The 20845-nt window shown below is 43.8% G+C and overlaps 2 protein-coding genes across 2 annotated transcripts; one reads left to right on the top strand and one right to left on the bottom strand.

The window, feature by feature from the left end:
* Positions 1–4451: 4451 nt before the first annotated feature.
* On the top strand, positions 4452–6485 carry KCNG1 (potassium voltage-gated channel modifier subfamily G member 1; the record flags this gene model as incomplete). The annotated part of the gene is made up of 2 exons (XM_079543586.1): positions 4452–5210; positions 5709–6485. 2 exons carry the CDS (start codon positions 4452–4454, stop codon positions 6483–6485), a joined length of 1536 nt encoding a protein of 511 aa, XP_079399712.1.
* A 12881-nt stretch (positions 6486–19366) lies between these two features.
* On the bottom strand, positions 19367–20773 carry MOCS3 (molybdenum cofactor synthesis 3; the record flags this gene model as incomplete). The annotated part of the gene is made up of 1 exon (XM_079543448.1): positions 19367–20773. The coding sequence occupies one exon, from the start codon at positions 20771–20773 to the stop codon at positions 19367–19369; it is 1407 nt and encodes a 468-aa protein (XP_079399574.1).
* Positions 20774–20845: the final 72 nt, after the last annotated feature.

The following is a 20845-nucleotide window of genomic DNA, read 5'->3' on the forward strand; positions in this document are numbered from 1 at the left end:
GTTTGGCATGAAGTTTTCAGAGGAGCATCCTGACAGTGATACAGGATGGAAGTCGTGTGCCAGAAGAGAGCTGAGTTTAAGACTGCTTGGAAATATTGCCTGCTTTAACCAGGGAAAAGATACGGAGTGCCGGATCACTGAACGGCAAAGCTGCTTCTTACAGAGTCACTGTATTCACTCTGCTCTGAAATCTGAAACTTTTTTTTTAACCAAATTAGAAATGGTAAAAAGCAGTAGAGATAAGTCCTAGGCACTGGAATGGACCGAAGAGTCTGAGGGAGAGTTATGTATGCTTGCCATCACCCAGGCACAACTTTGAATTGTCTGCATCGTGGAGCAGTGTCAGGTCCTTGCAGGAGCTCTGGTTACATCAGAGATGCACTGCAGAATTCAAAATGCTGCAGAGGACACAGGAGAGGGAGAGAACAGAACTTGAGGTGGAATTCTAGGATGTTGCTTATGATTTCTATTTCCTTACTTCAGAAGAGCATCTTTAATAATTCTTTCCTCACTGTCTAGGAGTCTGGCACCCTTCCTGACTTTCTGCTGAAAGAGAGGGCATCATCCAATTTTTTCACCAGACATAATGGATAAGAATATCATCTTGAGCGAGAGAGATTTTTGAGAAGATGTTACATCTTGATTCACACACCCCGCTCCATTTCAGTCACCAGGAGCCCTTGCTGGGGGCACTTCTGGAAGTCAGAACTGTGATTGGGGTTGTGTGACGTGGTAAGAGTCAGCTCTTGCCCCACTGAGCTGTAAATAAAGTACAGCAGAAGGAAAGAAGCTCAGAGAAGTGATTTATCCAGGAGGAGCATGTCTGATAGGCGAGGCAGCTGGAAGGAAGAGCTGGGATTCACAAACTCCCAAGCATTCAGAAGGTGGAATGCTATCTCAGGAGGCAGGGCTGTATCTCCGGGCCCTGCTTTACCAAAGCAGTTTTATCTAAAGATTTTACTATTGTAGCACAACCTTGAAGTTCCTTGTTTAATTGTTAATGTTGGGAAAATTGTCGCTATAGGGTAACGTGTTTTTCTGACCTTATATTAGTGTGTTGTCTTTAATTCTCAATGCATCTCTTACAGCTAACCCAAAGTCATCAGCCTGCAGAATATGAATAAGGCAGTTTGAGCATTTTTCAAGCTCATAAGCAAAAAAAAACAAAAAAAAAAAACAAAAAAAAAACACCCAAAAAAACACACAAAGAAAACAACAACAGAAAAGAACCACAACCCTTTCAAGTGTCAGATCTGTCTCTTCTTAAAGGAGCGCTGATCATCATCACATAGAAGTGCCTTCGAAAGGAAGACAAGAAGCATACAAAGAAATGTGTGGCTTTATTTATCTCTGTGATCCCTTTAATCAGACCATATATGGGCTCTTATTTTCTTCTTCTCTCTTAGGTATAAAGCGTGGTGTCTTGGAGGTAAAAGAACCACATAAATAACACAGGTGCAGCATCAAATACTGTAGCTGCCTGCGTGGCTTCTGGGGGCTTCCAGTTCTGGCCATGAAAGGAGGAGGAGCCACCTCCTATAACAGCAGTCATTCAGTGCCTTGCACAGGGGATTAATTAGCCCAGTTTATTGTCTCACGCACGTCAAGAAGCTGGAAGCAAAGAAAGAAGTAATTTTTTCCTTGCTCTGTTTCACAGTTGATGCCTCAGGGTTGCAGTGTGTGACTGACATGCACGAACATTTACATCTCTCTCTGCCCATTTCTTCCCATTGTGTCCACAATGGATGTGGTAGGAAATCAAACCACTCACAGAGATGCGCTGCCTCTTCGTTTTTCCTGGCTGAGATTCAGAGGACAAGTTGCTGCTAACCAATATCATCTGGTATTACAGAAGGGAAACCTGTTAACTTAGCTCTCATTTACCCACAGTCTTCCATTAATCATAATCTTAATTCTCTTGAGGCAAGCCCTGCTTAGACGTAGCTGAGGCAGAGGGAACAAACCTTGTTCCTAAACAAGATGGCTGTCTCTCTTGAGGAGAAGGCTACGTCAGGTAGTCCCATTTTTCCCGCATCAAACCTATGGCCTGAACTCCTGGCGGCATTCCTTCTACAGATGGGATCCTGGGAGTGCTTTGGTAGGAAACAGCTCTTAGGCCATTAGGAGAGCTTTGTGTGATGGGGCAGCATCAGGGTAATTACCAGGCCAGCTGTTCCCTTCTCCCACCGTTCGGCGGGTGCTGCCTGAGCCTGCTGCCGTTCCTCTCGGATCCGTTTGCTGATCACAGTGCTGCAGCTTTTCCAGGGGGCAGTGGGCACAGTGCCACAGTATGCTGTGATGCTCACTGATAATCCCAGCACTGGCCAGGATTTCCTACAGTATCACTTTTTAATATAGTTATGATTCATGTTAACATTTGTTTAGAAAGCAGGGCTTGCAGGTCAGCAGGCCTTTGCTTAGCCTTTTTTTGAGGCTAGATGCAAGCTGCCATTGATGGGAAAATTATTCGAGTGCAGCCTGTGGGATTTCGTCAGTTCTGCACTCTCCCAAAGGAGTTTTAGGATTGCCCATTCCCTGCCATGGGGATTATTTCCAGACCCATAACTCTGAAGCAAAGGCAGAGCTACTCAGCACAAGCACAGGTAGGAGGCACCGAAGCCAAGCATGGTTTAGGTTTTTGCACAGAGCGTGGTAACTGTCCAAAGAGCTGTTCTGGAATCACCAGCTATAGACTTACAGACGCTTTGGGGCAGTGACAGAGCAAACCCCTTTGCTTACCTCAGGCCAGGAAATGTTCCACAGCTCTCGGGAGGTCTGAATCACACTGTGCCCTTTCTTGCATCGTCCCGTTGGCTTTGTCCTCCCACAGTCCCACCACAGGCCTTAGAGGTAAGTAAATGAATGGTCTCTGTTTGTACTCAGGAGTATAAACATGAAACATCAAGCAGTATCACTCCACCCAGAGCTCACCTGGGGACACCTGTTTGTAAGAGCTTGTAAGGAGCTGTTCCACTTACAGTAATCTCCTGGGAAGGTTTGGAGCACGACTGGGATAGCATTTTATTGAAAACATTATTTTAAGTCCCCATGCAGCAAGGAAGGCTTGTTGCTCTTAAACTGAGGTGCAGCTGTTTAAAGTATTTTGCTGTTGTGTATTGATGATTTTTTCTTTTGCAACAGGTATGTAACACCGCTGATGTGAGTTATGATCCTCAGCTTCTGAGAACAGTTCTGTGTTTAAGGAAGTTGCTCTAGCAGGGATATACAGCCCCAGAGGGCAAAACAAAGAGGAGGTAAGTGCAGCCTGGAGAACAAAACTGTTCTGCTATTGAAGTGAATTAATTGTAATATTTGTTACTTGCAGCTAGAAAGTCACAGTGTGTGTGTGTGTAACAAATATCTGCTCATCACTGTACAGTCCACGCAATGAATGCGTACTGTAGTCACATGCAGTTCAGCAATTCCTTGCACTGAGTTGTGGCTGGCTGTGGAGATGAGCAACCCAGGAGTGGTACTGCACAGCTCTGTGCAAAGCTCTCAGACCGGCTGCTACATCACAGTGAGCTGGGCAGGTAGAGTTCAGTGTTCCCAGTATCTCTGATTTATACCCGTTACAACCTTGTGATCTTCATTCCTTGGGCTTAACACTGCTTTTGTGTGAGCAGAATTTTAACCTGATTTTCAAACTCATCAGAAGCATGTTTGGGTTTTGTATAATTACAGCCTATTACTGTGCACAGGGTGCTAATTGTAATTGCAGTAACATCCCAATATTTGTGCAGAAACTCTGTATTTCCAAACAATCTTTCGTGAGGCTTTAAGAAGTGAGTTGCCATGGCATTAAATATGCATAAACTCTATACAAATGTTATCATCAATAGAACTGTTTTTTCCAAATTTTTTTCTGTAAGGCCTTTTAGAGATTAGTCTTATACTGTTGTTTTTAAGTACTTAGTTAATTATAGCAAAATTGACTCTCGATTCTTACTATATACTTAATGAATGCAAAAATAATTAGGATTTTTATCTGTAATAGTTAAATTACAAAAAAAAAAGACAGGATTTTCTTTTCTACAAGACACACTTGAATGCTGTGTTCTTGTTGATACTACCATAATTTTTGCATGTGCCACATGCAAGAACTATTCCTGTTTTCCCTTTGTACCTGCAGGAACTGAGATTGCTGCAAGTGAGACAGGGGAAGTTCCCTAATTTGACAAAAATGCCAAGCAGAGCCCCTGGATAAGGGAGTGGCCTTTGCGCGAGTCATTTCTCCCTGGCTGGACAAAAAGAGCCTCTGCAGAAAACTTTTCTGGCTGTATTCAGCCCCTGCTGTTTTTTTCCAGCTATTACATCAATCGTAAATGTTTTTTGAGCCTCAGTCACTACGTTTGTTCCAAACTCAAAAACAACCACTAAATCCATGTATCTGGTTTTCATTCCAGAAGACACTCAACGAATAGCAAAGGGATGTGAAGTTATCTTCCAAGATGACTCTTCTACCTGGAGAAAATTCTGATTATGACTATAGTGCCCTCAGCTGTGCTTCAGATGCTTCCTTCAACCACGCATTCTTCCCCGAAACAGAAAGCCTCAAGGGCGTCTTCTACCAAAGAGCCAAGCTAATTCACCCTGAAGAGGATCTCCTGAAAGGCTTTCACCCTGACGACCGGAAGCATCATATCATCATAAATGTGGGGGGCATTAAGTATTTGCTCCCGTGGACCACGCTGGATGAATTCCCATTGACACGCTTGGGACAACTAAAATTCTGCAACAATTTTGATGACATCCTAAACATCTGTGATGATTACGATGTGACGTGCAATGAGTTCTTTTTTGACCGCAACCCAGGAGCGTTCAGGACAATCCTGACCTTTTTGAGGGTTGGAAAGCTTCGGCTCCTGCGTGAGATGTGTGCGCTGTCTTTTCAAGAAGAGCTGCTCTACTGGGGAATTGAGGAAGACAACTTGGATTGGTGCTGTAAGAGGAGGTATCTGCAAAAAATGGAGGAGTTTACAGAAATAAATGAACGGGAGGATGACCTTATAGAAAATGAAACAACAGGTGAAACAGTAGAGGAAACAAAAGTTGGCTTGTGCATGAAAAAGTTGCAGGACATGGTGGAACGACCCCAGTCTGGCCTCCCTGGGAAGGTGTTTGCTTGTTTGTCTGTTTTATTTGTAACTATTACAGCAGTGAATTTGTCCATCAGCACCATGCCTGACCTGAGGGAGGAGGAGGATAAGGTAAGTTCCCTTTTCAGGTTAGAAAATGGTATGTGCTGGGAGGAGCAGAACAGCTACAAAGTCTGATGGTGTTGATTTGAATAGGGATTTTGCAGCTGCTATTGGATGGAAAAAAATACACAAAGAATATTTGAAATCATATATGGCTGTGTTCAATTACCTGCAAAAGAATCAATCATATCGAGTTCTATGTCCAAAGAAAACGTTGTTCCTGGGCATTTTTCTGTACATTCTTGTCTGTAATGCCTTGTTAAGCTTGCATTTGCTATTTAGGATGCTTGAAATTACCAAGCAGTGTCTTCTGTGGAATAAGTAGTTCTTTTCTAAGATTTGCATTTAACTTGTTCCAATTTGTCATTGTGTTTTCCCATAGCAACAGCTTCAACTCCTTTAATATTTTGGGTTTTAAAAAGCCCACAAAACTCTCTTCCTGTCACTGCACCAACTAAAATAGTTATTATCCGAGTGCTGATTACAAACTCCTCCTCTTTCCTACAGGGTGAGTGTTCCCAGATGTGCTACAATATTTTCATTGTGGAGTCTGTCTGTGTGGCGTGGTTTTCACTGGAGTTCCTGCTGAGATTCATCCAGGCAAAGAGCAAGTTTGCATTTTTGAGGAGGCCGTTAACTCTGATCGACATAATAGCTATTTTGCCGTATTACATCACCTTGCTGGTAGACACCACTTCGGTGGGCTACAAGAAGCCCAGCTCTGGGAGCATCTACCTGGACAAAGTCGGTCTGGTCCTCCGAATACTCCGTGCCTTGAGGATTCTGTACGTCATGCGGCTGGCCAGGCACTCCCTGGGGCTGCAGACGCTGGGGCTGACCGCCCGCAGGTGCACCCGGGAGTTCGGGCTCCTGCTGCTCTTCCTCTGCGTGGCCATCGCACTGTTTGCACCGCTCCTGTACGTCATTGAGAATGAGATGGCGGACTCACAGGAGTTCACCAGCATCCCCGCGTGCTACTGGTGGGCTGTCATCACCATGACCACGGTAGGCTACGGAGATATGGTTCCCAGGAGCATTCCCGGCCAAGTGGTGGCGCTGAGCAGCATCCTGAGCGGCATCCTCCTCATGGCTTTCCCAGTCACTTCCATCTTCCACACGTTCTCGCGCTCCTACATTGAGCTGAAGCAGGAACAGGAAAGAATCATGTACAGGAGGGCACAGTTCTTACTAAAAACAAAGTCTCAGATAAGCAATGCATCACAGGGGAGTGATATTTTGTTCCCGAGTATCTCTACTGACAACAGGGCAATGAGTGACATTTAAGTTACTGTTTTTCCTCATGTTGAATAACGTTTTGTTATATCAGATTCCATCTTTTACTTTGCTTTGGAAGCATTTTACAGAGGTTACCCTCATTTTGAAAGGAGGAAAAGGGGCTGTTAACCAGGAACTGATGTGGTTTAAGAAGTCTCCAATTATGTTGTTTCTTCCCCCCAACCTTCCCAGTGTTACGCTCAGGACAGGGCTTTCGCAGAGATCACACAGTGGGTTTTTAGGGTTGAGAAGTTCTCTGACAAAAATAACGTATCATTCTGTACTCAAGAGGATGTTTTGTCTTTTGTACTGCACATTTTTTCCAACTGAATCACAATGTATATAATCATTAAGCAGGCTGTCATTTTTCTTGTATATAAATAATGTAAATACAACAAAATTAATGGCTAAATTCTCTCCCAGTAAAATGCCTTAGAGCATGATCGAAATAACCGCAGAGGTTTGTCCCACTGTGCTCTTAAGGAACATAAAGTCAGATTCGTCATTCACAACGGCAGCCGTACATTTCTTTGTAAGTCAGCCCTAAACATGCCAGGAACAAAAAAAGAGCCGAGCTGTTTGTATCATAACCTCACTGAAGATGCAAATACTTAGAGCTCATCAGCTCCAAAATTTAAATGAAGTTACAGTATTGATCCTGTGTCATTGAATGCAGGATTCCAAGGAACAGTCTTTTGAGTTCTGTAGCGTTTAATATTATCAAGGGGACACTAGCTGCAAATGAAATGAAATATGCATGGTAAGATGCCAGTCGTTCCCTACCATCTGTTTCCATGTTTTTACTTTACCTCAGATATGAAACAGAATTAAGGGAGGCCTGTTTCCAGGGAACACCCTACCGTTGCTTGTCGAATCAATATTGCAGCTACCCATTCACATTCAGCATTGGGTTCTTTAGAGGGAGCAGAAAATATGTGGTCGTGGGAAGTTGCCACTGATGACAAAAAAAAGAAAATATCATCTGAGTCATGGAGCGGGGGGTGCTGACAGCTTTATCCTTTCCTGTCCTCAATCATGAGGGACTTAAGAGTTGATTAACTGTACCTTTACCAGCATTAAAGACATCATAGTAATGGAGAAAACTGAATAGGCTATGGAAATGCAGTTAAGGCCCTAAAGCACAACTGTATGATATTTCTCCACACAGGTTCCCCACTGACAACTGGGGCAGTACCTGGGTCAGGGAGGAGCTCAGGTTTGGTACCTGCCCCTATGCAGAGAAGTGCCAGGCCTCCCCTTTGTTGTGGAGGGAATGAGACTGGTTTGCATAACAACGCAGGAGACAAAGTCCAGAACTTAAAAAAAAAAAGAAGTATGAAATCCACTCGTTTGACTTCGTGTGTGCTCAGACCTAAAGAAGACATAAACTCATGAATTACACTTTTTTTTCCCCCCCATTAACTGTTAGGAGGTAGGGAGATTTGAAAGTTCCATCACATTGACTAATGCTTCTCTACGCCAGTTTGCAGAAGCCCTGTTGCTTACTGGCTTGGTTGATGGGAGTGCCAGCATGTATGATGGTTTGCTGTATTTGATGAGAGCCAAAAAAACAGAATTTGTTCCTCAGCCCAAGCTGGTTGGTCAAGCGCTCCTTACACTGGTTTTTTTTTTCAAGTATCTTAAATAAAATTTGAAGGTGTTTTGCTACACTTATATTTAAGGAATAATTCCCAAACTTTAAAAAGTGCACTTTGCAAATAATTAGGGCTCTAAAAATCTGCTGCTGTAGAAAAATGTGCCTATGGAGCATTCCTACAGAGAGCTAACACACCCAGCATAAACTCTTGGCAATTAATTATGTGCCAGAGCTAAGAACATAACCAGCTTTTCACTCTTGTTCAGCTTTAATTAGAGTTGGATAAAAAACAGGAACATCGTGACAAAAAAGGGACACATTTTCCATCCAAAATACTCTTAATTTCAAAAATGTTTGATCATCTGTAGCATTGGCTACAATACAAGTGCTGTATATCCTTCTCCTTTTGTGTCAGCATTCATTACAGAAAGAAGTGGTAATTGGACTGGTCCTGTGAGCAACAGTTGCCTATCTCAGACTGTGTGTGACAGGCTGAGCTGTACGTTTGGAAGAGAGAAGGGAGAAATCGAGACTCATCAAATAAAACCTAAGCTTACTTCCCTTTTCTTCTAGCTAACAAGTCCATCCATTTTTTCAGCGTCTCTACATTGAGCTCATGGTCATTTATTTCATGTGTCACTTTATTTTAATCCCAGAATTATAACTTGATTCTCAAGTCCTTGTCCAGAAAAAGAGAGATCGCCCTGAAGCTGGGTGTTGGTAGAGCAAACCTGTGACAGCATCCCTCCTGCTGGGAGCTCTGCCTGAGCCGGGAACAAATCAGCCTGGCAGGATGAACCCTTCTATAATTTTGTACTTGGCAGCACATCACTTGTAAGTGCATCAACATGTCTCACTATGAATCACTGTAACAAACTTGCTTCTGTTTTACACAAGGTAACGCATGCTGTAGTCCATATGCTAAATAAATCCAGATACACGTCTTAAGAGCACAACATTAGTATGAAACCCACATGCTGCGTTCTGGCTTTTACTGTGAAGGCGGAACATTTAAGGTGATTATGACTCTTTAGAGTACATTATCTGAGATTTTAGTCAAATTCATGAAAATTATGGATCAATTCAAAAGCTGACTGTTTCCAGTGACACAGCTGACAGCTACCAAGTCAGCTATCACTCCTCTTTTGCATTTTAACAGCATGTGCAGTCAACAAGAAAGTTCCAATAAAAACACTTTGTGCTTTTATGAAGTCAAAAGAATGCTAGAATTCCCACTGACAGAGTGGTGCATGTCTCCAATAGAGATCAGCTTGCATTGCTATTTGTATTGACCTGCGTATACTGCAGAAGTACAGACAGTACAAATTCAAACAGCAATAGCTGTATTAATTTCAAGTAATAAATTGTTAGGCTCTCCTTTCCTTTCCACGTGCTTCTTAAGGAGTGGAAGGAGTGTCACAAGTGCTATAGGCAGGCACCACCACCTGCAGGAGGTGAGAAGTGAGCAGCAGCTGAGGGAGGGTTTGGGCAACAAGCATCACCAGGTAAAGCACACTGGCTTCAGAAAATTTAAAGTGTTTATTAGGAAATAAAATCACCTGAGTATAGAAAAAGCTGGGCAACCCTTAAATGAGGGCTGATGAGGGGTGGATCCTGGCTCCAGCCCTTCCATCACTCAGTACATTGCATGCAGCCGAACTCCCTGGGCTGGCCCTGCCTTCCCACCAGGTGCTGCTTCAGGCCGTGACAGCATTTCTGCTACAGTGCTTTGGAGCATTGCACTTCTGTGACAGGTGGGGGTTTAGGGAAACTTCCCGTTAGTAGATACATGGGACTTGTCTCCATTTGCTCCTTTATATTATTTCACTGCAATTCAGAATTGACTTCCATACTCAGTGGTCTTAGTGGTGTCATTGAAGAGTCATAGGCTTTAGCAAGTCTGATTAAGCAACAACAATTATGCAGAACTGAATCAAGAGTTTGCACGTTATCAAGATACACGTCTGGGAAGGAAAAGCAGCGTGCTGTATACATTCATGACTTGTTTGGGTAGAACTTAACTGGGCACAAATGGCTGATGCAAAAGCGAAACAAGTTTTGCTGCAGAAGGTTCTCATTCTTAGCGCTGCAGCTCTCTGTGCGACTGTAACCAGAGTTCGTGGGAGTCTCTCAGTGGACAAAAGCTCACCCTTCAGTTTTCCTCCTTCGCACTGAGCCAAAATTTGTGTTAGGCCCTTCCCAAAGTGCCTGAAGTCATGGCCTCATTGCCTGAAGCCCTAGATCACCATTGGCAGATTTGAAATCTTCCCAATTTTTATTTTTTAAATAACTTTTTTTTAGAATGAGGCAGGTTCCTAATTCAGGTGTCTCATTTGAAGGTCAGTGTTAGGTCAGATGAATTGGAGCCGCATCCTTCAAATGCAGAGAACCGCCAATGCCCACCAGCACCAACTCTGTATTACTTATCCTTCCCACACCTCGCTCTTGACACGTGGCTATCAGGGAACAAGGAGTAGTACACAGAGCCTGGTCAAAGAGGTCACCCTGGGCTGTCCAGGAGCAGTGTGAACCAATGTCAGTGGCGAGCAGAGCGGTTCTTGGCAGTTCGTGCCTAAAATAGGCAGTTCTTCCCTACAATAGTTCTGTTCCCCACAGTTACTGACTTTTTTTCCTTTTGGCTTAGTTAAGAAAAAAAGACTTGTAAGTTAAAGCAAGAGGAAAGGAGCAGAAACCCTTCTTGCAAGAAAGCTGTAAGACTTCACATTCTTCCCTTGGATCCACAACAGACTGAAAACTGGACTGGATACCCACAGTCCTACAGATGTAACTGACTGTTTAATCGGAAATTAAATGAAAAAGTGACAAATGTGACTCTGAAGACTGGCAGTCTTGAAGTCTCTGCTCATGCATCATTCAGTAGTATATATCCCAATTTTCTCTGCGTTAACAGTTGCTATTTCTTCCTTGTGCAAGATTTAACAGGAATTTAGTATTTATTTATCCAAAAGATGAGAAGTGTACCAAAAATGCAGAAATAAAGCCCAGAGTGCAATGCCTTCTGAACTGGTGGAACGGTAGCATCCCCTGGGCCATCTAGAGAGCAGGACTGCAACCTGCAGAAAGCAGGCAGAACTGAAGGCATGGGCTAGATTTCACAACAGGGGATGAGCATCACTCCCAACAACAAAAATGCACTCCAAAGGTTCTATTACTAGCCCAGAAAAATGCTTAACTCGAGATTTACCCACTCACTTACCACTTCCTCTGTGATATTTTAATAAGTCAAATTCAGTATTTCTAATGATCTCAGTGTTGCTAACATAGAAATGATTATTTAAAGGACTGGAAAGTGGAGATCAGTTCAGATCCCAAGTGCCACTCCAGTGAGGCACTTCAGCTCTGTGTGCGTTCTGTCTCATCTCGTGACATTAGAGTGTAAGTCCTCAGGACAGCGTTCCTCGTTTGGGATCAGTCAGCAGGACTGTGTAAAAGCACACACCTCAAATAAAGATAAATTCACATCCCACAAATGAAGGAGATCATTGCCTGCACTGCACTGACAAACTTAAAATGGTCAGTTTGGCTTAATAATTATCAACAATAAAATTAGAGCTTCCTCCCTTTTTGCTTATTGTTTTTCTTTCTCATGTTCTAGCATCTCATATCTTCTGAAATACTCCCTAGAAATCACTGAAGGTATCATGGCTGCTATTAGTTCTGCCAAAGGCACAGCAAAGAAATAGCAGGTCTGTACTATCAGAGGTTGCTTCTGCTCTGCCCAATGGAGCTTCTACTTTCTCTTTGCCTGTGGGAACTAATCCAGAAATAAACAGAAATAAACTTCTGCCATAACTGGGCAGGGCTAACTACAGCAGACCAGGTAGGGTAATTAGAGCAAATTTGCACTTTATAAATATTCATTCATTATTCCTGTAGCCCTTGTGACAAGAGTCGAACAGCCTTGTGCAACTCCGAAGTCAGCTGGGGCACACAGACGTGGCAGCACTGCCAAACCGAGGTTTCAGGTGCTCCTTGATCAGGCATCCTTCTGAATATCTGCAGTTTTGTAGCCATCTTTGTTATGTTCATAATGTTCTTTCCTGCTTACACTGTGCAGTCCACAAACAAGGCTTTAACTACAATGATTCGGCTGCCAGAGGTACTGACCAGGAAAAAAAGCACTTTCCAGACATCATCTGGTGGTTAGAGTTCAAAAAAAACAACAAGGCTGTTTGTTTCCAAAATTAGAGAGAGGTTTTACAGCTCTCTATCATCCCATCACGGTCAGCAAGGATAGTAATGTGTCTCTGGTCTGTACGGTGCTGCCATCTACGTGTTGTGCCTCCCACAGGAACTAAGTGGCGTGGGCTACCGTAAGTTTCCACAGGTAATTGCATACAAAGTTTTGACACAGAGTTGCTGGATGATAAATGGAAGCAGTGCTGCTCATTAGCATTAGTGATGCACTTCACAGCACAAAGAAACTGAGCGTTATTCTCCAGGACTTTTATAGTGATAGCAGTTCTCAGGTCAGCCAAGGAAAAGATGACTCAGTCTCACTCAGAATTAGAAGCACATTTTGGGAAATGAAGAAAATCATCTGCAACCCTATATAATTAGAATTGTATTTAATTTTTGAGAGGAATGCTTCCGTGGATAATCTGAGTGGGGAGAATTAAGACAGGAAAGCATCGTATGGTACAATAACTGGGGAAAGTTCTCTGTTTGTTAGGCAAAGATAGGGTCCACAAATTCAGTTTGGGTATCACAGGATGAAAACGAACATGATTTGATAAGAACAGAAAAGAAGCATCAGCATCAATAGTTGGCATCTTCACTCCAGGATATGGGCTTTGGTATGCCCTGAAATCGCATCAATCAAACATTCCTCTTGAGGTGATCAGTGAAAACCTGTAGGAGGATTTTTTTCCCGCTGGCTCTTTGCTTCTCCTCTGACAGCAGAAACCCCGCCCACAACAAAAGCACTTCGGGCACGAGACCACGGAGCATTTTTGCGCAGCTCTTGTATGCAAAGACAAAGTCTTCCCTGTCGACAAAAATGTACCATTTTTTGCCGTCTTTAAGTATGATTGGATTTCTAACACTAAAAGTTTTAGGACTCAAAAGGCATACAGATGCATCGGTCAGCTCTCCAGATTACCGAGGAGCTGTAACTCCCACCCGCGTGTCAGCGCTCGGTTCCGAGAAGGGTTTCCGACGATGCGGACCGCAGCGAGGGCCGTTCGAGGATCCGACATTGCCACCTTCGGGCCGCTCCTGGCAGCTCAGGCTGAGTGCCGGGGATCCGGCCCGGGAGCAGCAGCCCGCGGCACTCAGCGTTAGGAAGATGTTAAAAATATTTGCACTGCATCTTACCCGACACAAACTGAGACATCGCTGGGTTTTTTTGCTGTCGGAGGATCGACCCATATTTCTCAAAATTACAAAGTGTTTGTTAAAAATGCCATTGCTGTGTTATGCACAAAAGAGAAAAGAACTGCCACCGAGCATCAGCCTGTGGGCGGGCACAGGATTTAATACAGCAGATAGGAGGTGATCAATGAGAAGAGCACTCACATCTTTCTGGCCATCTACAGAGCTGGGAAAAGTTGCTGTAGATAAAGTTCAGGCCTGTAGATCCCAAATGTTGTCATTAGGATGTAAATTTGTAGCTCCATTTCACACAGGGTCATGTAAGGCCACACTTGCAGGGTCCTGTGCTCCCAGTGCCAGCTGTGAGCTCACATCCACCCTTCCTTGGAAGCACTTGGAAGATGTGGGCGACCCACTGAGACACTCCTTTGGTGGGGTGACTTTTCTCCTCAGAAAGGTTCCCTGGGGTCTAATGAAACTTGCATTTAGGAAGAGGAGTTCCACAGTTGTGCTTGTAAACAAACAAAACAGCACCAAGGTGCTAATCCCCAGTCTGATATCCAAATATTAGCGACCTTGCCAGGTTCAGACTCTAAACTAAATGGCCAAACAGGACTATTTGGTTGTCTAGGGCTCTAAAAAAAAAATTAAAAAAATCTATTTCCACAAAAAGTCTAAAAGAAAGAACAGTGCTGGAGCTTCCATGGATGCAACCGTGTTACCCTGTTCATTGTAGCAGTATGCACGGGCACATAGTGCACTGCCTATTAGTTGTGTGTAGGCAAATCTACACCTCCACATATAATTTCAGAACATAATTTTGTGGGAAATTGTGTTAGTAGTGCTGTTTATGGCTCAAGAATCTTTGTCACCCTCCCTACTTATATACCCCCAGAGCTCACTGCAGAGAGAAAGAACAGGAAAGGAAAAACAGGTAGGCATGAAGAACAGGAGGGATGCAGCCACAACAAATAAGAACGGTTTGTCTGTAACGTAATTGCTTACAGTACAGCTCGCGAATGCCTATCTTACCTTCCCAGATGGAGGTACCCTGCAGGCATCACAGCAACTGTGTATCATACGGAGCGACAGTAACAGGAAAGGTGCCCAGTGGAGAGGAATCTGCTGCTGTGAGTGACTGTTCGCTAGAACAAAACCCTTTGTAATGTCAGCAAAGGTGTGCAGAAAGGCTATCAGCCTCTTTCTGTTCTTGATCCATGGTAAATAAATCTTAAAATAGCCGTGTCACACGGACGACTCCAGAGCAGCACCTCTGATCAGAAAGCACCGGTTTCCCCAACAGCGCGAGGCGCAGCCTCACCCACAGGAAAGCTCCACGCGCAGAAAGCTTCGATCTTCACCCAAAATACCCAGCACAGGCACAGCCCTGCTTTAGAGCAAAGCCTGCAGAGCCCTGAGACGAACAGTATCAATCACAGCCATTAGTGGTATCTGAGATTAGCAAAAGGAAGACTAAAAGGAAGCCTGCTTGGTTTCTGCAGTGCTGTGGTGTGTCACAAAACTTCTCCCTCTGGCATTTTATCTGTCTCTGCAATATTCAGCACACAACAGCACCATGGTGTAATCATAAGGCAATCTCCATCAATGTCTGTAACCTGAGTCCCCGTCCATTATTCTTAGTCATTCTCATGTATTAATAGAACAGTGCTGTGGGCTTTTTTCTTAAAAGCATTGTACTTCAGTGCTGTCAGTACTTTTAGCCACAGTGCGGGGAAAAGGAAATAAGGAAATGTGGTGGGAATCTACAAAATGGTCGGTGTTTTGAAAGGCTTACTAAGGTTAGAATATGAAGCTGAAGCTTGTCACTGTGAAAACTAAATAACTGATTGAGGCAACTGCATCTGAGAAATAATTACAAGAAACTCCATTTCATAATGGTGCTTTGGGTGGACTGCAGTACAGTACTAAAAACATTAATGGAGAAGGAAATTAACATTAATCAGGGCAGGAGATGAGAAGACAGCAGAACTTCCGGTAGAAAGCAAAGGAGAAAAGTTATGTTTGAAACTTTGTTTCAAAAGCAAAGTGTCAAAATTCATATATTGAGTGCATCAGCACTGCAGCAGAGCAACTCAAGGCGAACGCTGGAGTTCTGAGTGTCAAAAAAGCCATTGGTGCTCTCATCTGAAGCACAGAGCAGGCTCAAAACATTCAATTTTAATCAATTTATGATAAAAATGCACCTATCGAGTGCTCTGACAAGTTTCAGCCTGTATGCCTGTTACCACCCAAAGGTGCAGTAACAAAGCACGAACCAAGAGCAGTTCCACCAAATGGGTCTGAAATACGCATACCTTGGAAATGATTTCTGTAAGTTCTACCTAAAAACTATGGGTCTGTCACAAAGCATCTGGAATGGGACTGTGCCACGTGCTCTGCGTCTGTGCATGCATCAGAGCACATTTACAAAGTTACAAGTTTGTCCATCCTAAATTTCAGACCTTTATGTCGTTAAGTTAGCAGTCCACCACTTAAAACAAGAGCTGCCTTTCACTGCTCATGAGCAGGTGAATGCCCGTTTGCATGAGACCTCATTTCCCAGCCAGATCTACAGGAACCATTTCATATTTGGAAACAAGCTTTCTTTGCCAGTTGAGCTTTGGTCTCTTAGCAACAGCACGGGCACCTGCACGAAGACCAGCTCTTGGCACAGGAGGGGATCGGCCGGAGCAGCTACAGAACACCCACTGGAGGAAGAGATGAAGGCTTCCACAGCAAGAGCTGCAGTCAACACACTCTTCTGGGCCGCCCCAAAGCAGGGCTGCTGTTTGCCGCCACGCGGGCAGCCCAGCATCCCTTCCACTCACAGACAGCAAAAGCCCCTCCATGTTTTCTCCTCGAGCAGGAACAGACAGTGACAAGCTCTTGCCAGAAGGTTAAAGAGAAGGCAAACTTCCATACTCTCAGAGGAGTCAACAACAAACAAGTTGTTCTTGCTTCTTGACACGGAGAACTGGAGCTCTGGGTCTCATAGTCTCAAACTGAGCTGCTCCTGAGGAGAGCAGTGCTCATGCATGGGCAGCAGAAAGGCAGGGAAGAGCTGAAGCCGTGCGCATCATGGCCTGCACTCCTGTACCTCAGCAGAACATGTCTTCTTTCTGGCCACAGCTGTGGCTGGACTGTAGCTTTCAGTAGATACCTGCACCTGGCACAAAATGGGTGTATTTCTGACTGGAAAACTTGCATTGCAGTAGACTAGCTTTATTGCAGTAGATAATTTTTATTACTTTCCTTTTTTGATGACATTCACGACAGGTGCCATTTTGGATGGAAGTTGTTTTTTGCTCTTCACTACAATTTTGCCACCTGCACAAAATACCAGCAGTGCAAGTATCTCACAGTACTTGTTCCATCACTTCTGCTACCGCACTTTCAGAGAGCTACAAGCAGCAGCAACAGTTGCTGCTTTTGTTATCTGAAATTTCTGCAGACAATGCCGGTTTGCTATTAGTAGGTTCACACATTTGCACTAAATATGCCTGCAGGGTTTATTTTTTAATTTGTATTACTTTTATTTTTTGTTGATTTTTCTTTTTAATTTTTTTTTATTTTAATTTTTTATTTATTTTATTTTATTTTAAACACTAAAGAAAGGCATCAAAAAATCTGTTCCTACAGCACTGTATGGAACACTAAGTTTCACAATCCAGTTTCATTACCACAGGAATGTTTCTGAGCCCTAGGCACGGGTGTTTGCACAGCCTTGTCCTGACACATCAGGTCCACAAGCTCAGTTTTTTTTCCAGAGGAATCCACTGTGTTTAGTGGGGATTTGGATGCGGTACATGGAAAGCTCAGGTGAAGCCTATGAAATAAATGATGCTTTCGAAATGCACCTCAGAAAGATCACTACTGTTATTTTTTTCTTGGAATACTGTAAGTACGATTTGATTACCCTGCTTTATGCCATTCTATTTTCCTGGTCTGTTTTCAAAATAACTGTGCATTTATATACGCACCTCAGCTCTTGCTATGGTAGAATTGCATCTGTTATGGCCTAAGGAATGGTTTGGTTTACAAACTCGCAGTGCCACCTAGCAAACATCCTTAAGAATTCATTTTTCTGGTATAATTTTATGAAGCACAGCACAGAGCTTTCATATTAAATATATATATATATATTAAAAAATAAAGAAAGAAACTCGAGCTTGCAGTATTTCAAGCTTCCAGTGCACAGTTTTGTTCTGAAGTTAGGTTTTGACCCAAAATCATGCTTACAAACGGGATAATAATGAAGATGCTCACACAGCTAAAATTCCAGTACTTGAATTTTAAAAACTTGCTTTGGACACATCCCTTATAGATTTGTCTACCAAACAGTCCCCTTAATTTTTGTTTGAAATAACACATTTCAATATTAGGTGTGTCGAATTTGTTGGAGTTTTGAGACAAGTTTCCTGCCAAGAAAATAAGAAAGATTTTAGTTTATCAAGGCACATTAATGCTTTGCATTAAATACATTTTAGACTTATATGAAGGCTAGACCAGATTGATTTGCTGTGCCTTAAAGTAACCACATTTCAAGAGAAAACAAGTTTATGTATTTAAGTTTATTCCTGAATCCTGAAGCTATCCTGCAGACCTACATGTGGAAAACATTCAAACACAGTAATCAAGAACAAATGCTGCAGCCACTGTCTATTATTCTAAACCTCCAACAGGAAGCTGTTTCCTGCAGTTCCTGTGCCAAAATCCTGTAAGCCACTTTAAAAGAGAATATGATCAAAAAGCAAAAAGAAGCCTCACAACATCAAGACTGGGAGATAAAAAGACACTCCGCTGGCTGCCCTGACCCCTTCTGGTAAGACATCAGACCAGCTGCACTGTAAGCTCCCTGAATAAAGCAGCTCATTTTTATTCATGATGACAACATGCATCAATATTTAGACAGTGTGTTGGCAGCAACACAAAATGAGAGTTTTATTGCTTCTCTTCAAACTTCTGAAGACATGCTATGACACTTCCTGGTGCAAAGAGAAATCACCACGTGTTTGGTGTGTTTGAGAAGAGTTCAACAAATAAATCAAGCCAGAACGAAAGGTAAGCTTCCAATAAGATTAATTTGAGCTTAATAATGATTCTCACCCTTGATTTTTCACATAATCTCCCAAGAGTCCAGCACCCCTTGAAGACAGTAAAATTTGCATAGTGCTTCAGCAAGCCCACACAGATGGGCGGACAGCAACAAAGTCACACCAAACAGCAGGCTTTATTGTCAGCTCTTTTTTCTTTCACAGTTTGTGTAAATCCATCCCTAAGAATGTAATCAGGAAAAGACTATAAACATGATTACTATCTACTGGAAGCAGCACACATTTAGAACCAGTCTTCTTTTTCATCCTGTCCTCAAAAGCATCAGTGAAAAGATGGATACGTTCACTTTGTAAAGTAGGTGATACGGATGTTCCACAACTTATTTTGTTAAAATATGCTTTTTTGACTATTAATTATATGTTAGTATTCTTTTTCACCTCAGAAATGAAAACAGAACCTACATCTGTATTAGTATAATTGCTATGCATACCTGATGAGGACTGTGGCAGCTCCCTGTTGTGAAACTATTTCTTATTCATTCAGTTTATCTATGAGAACTACTTAGACGTACATAGCTCCTTATAACAAAATAAAAATAACAAAATAAACAAAATAGTCATTAAAAACAATCAATTATCACAGGCACAATTAAGCAATCATTCCAAGTGTTCACTTTAAATAAGAACAAAAAAATTTATTTCTTCCAATTTCCATGAATAGTTTCAGATTTTTACATAAAAAAAAAAATCAAGCCTCTATAAAAATACATAAACTTAAAAATATACTATTAAAAAGAGCGCAGTATTTATATCTCATTTGACTCACGTGATACAGACGTTGCACAAAGAAAATTAAATTTTAGAGAATTTACTGTTAATATTCTTTTTTTTTAACATTTAAATTTTTAGTACTGAGGAAATGTTGGGTCAATTCTACTGGCCCAAGACATGAGCCCCCCTTTAATATCTTTAGCTGATAGAGGACCGAATCCTTTGACAGGTAACTCCTGCAGAATTCTTACAGCCTTCTGGGAGTCGTTTCCTAATTTGCAAACAACATACACAGGAAAAGATGTTTGGCCATCAGTTTTCTGCTTTTCTTCACAAATTCTTTTCTCTAAGTATTCCAGATATTCTTCATCTTTTTCTTCTAACTTACTCAAAGGAATGTGGACAGCATTTTCCAGGCGACAGATATCCACTTCAACCTGCGGGCGAACATCTAGCAATACATGAGGAATTTGCTCATCCAACAGTTTTTTGTATTCCTCGACAGATATCCTGTCTTTACTGGACAACAGATGTAAAGTTCTACACTTGTCTGTTGCAGAAGAGCCACAAAATGCCTCATAATCCTGAAGGCAAGTGACAGATGGATTGTCACCACAAACAGCACAGTCTGATCTCTTTGGTCTTAACTTGATGTTGCGAAACCGCCCTTCCTGGGCATCAAACATCAGCATGAACTGATTGAAGGAGGATCCCATCCCCGAAATGATCTTCAACACTTCCAAGGCCTGAATACATCCCACGATGCCCGGCACGACACCCAGCACTCCCCCATCCGCACAGTTAGTCACTGTCTCTGGTGGAGGCGGCTTGGGAAAAAGGCAGCGATAGCAGGGCCCTCCCTGGTAGTTGTACACGACCAGCTGCCCCTCCAGCCGGAGAGCACTGCCAGACACCAGGGGCTTCCCAGCCAGGACGCAGGCATCGTTCACCAAGTACCTGGTGGGCACGTTGTCGGAGCAGTCGGCCACCACGTCGTACTGCCGCACCAGTTGCAAGGCGCTGCGCTGACTCAGAGCCCCGCAGTAGGGCACGTACTGCACCGTGGAGTTGAGCTGCCGCAAGGCCGCCGCGGCAGACGCGGCCTTGGGGAACCCCCGGCGGGCCTCCCCGTGCAGCACCTGCCGGTGCAAGTTGCTCGTCTCCACCACGTCGTGATCCACCAGCCCCAGGCGGCCCACGCCGGCCGCGGCCAGGTACTGGGCGAGGGGGCAACCCAGGCCGCCGCAGCCCACCACGAGCACGGACGAGCGGGCCAGCAGCAGCTGCCCCCGCACGCCCAGCTCAGGCAGCACCAGCTGCCGGCTGTACCGCAGGATATCGGCGGGAAGCAGCGCGGCCCGGGTGGGCAGCGGGGGGAGCTCAGCGGGGAAGGCGGCGTCAGCGGCACCGGCACCCCGCTCGGTGGCTCCACCGCGCTCCCCCGCCAGGACGGCAGCTAACTGCTCCCGCAAGTCACGCAGCTCCCGCTCCCGCTGCTCGATCTCAACGCTCAGCCACATCGCCTCCGCGCCGCCAGCCATGTCTAAGGCGAAGAGCGGGCGGACCCAGTTTCCGCCTCCGGCCGGCGACTTCCGGCCCCGCCGCGAGCGCTG

The sequence above is a fragment of the Tetrao urogallus genome, assembly GCF_951394365.1.
Source record: "Tetrao urogallus genome assembly, chromosome: 16".
NCBI lineage: Eukaryota > Metazoa > Chordata > Aves > Galliformes > Phasianidae > Tetrao > Tetrao urogallus.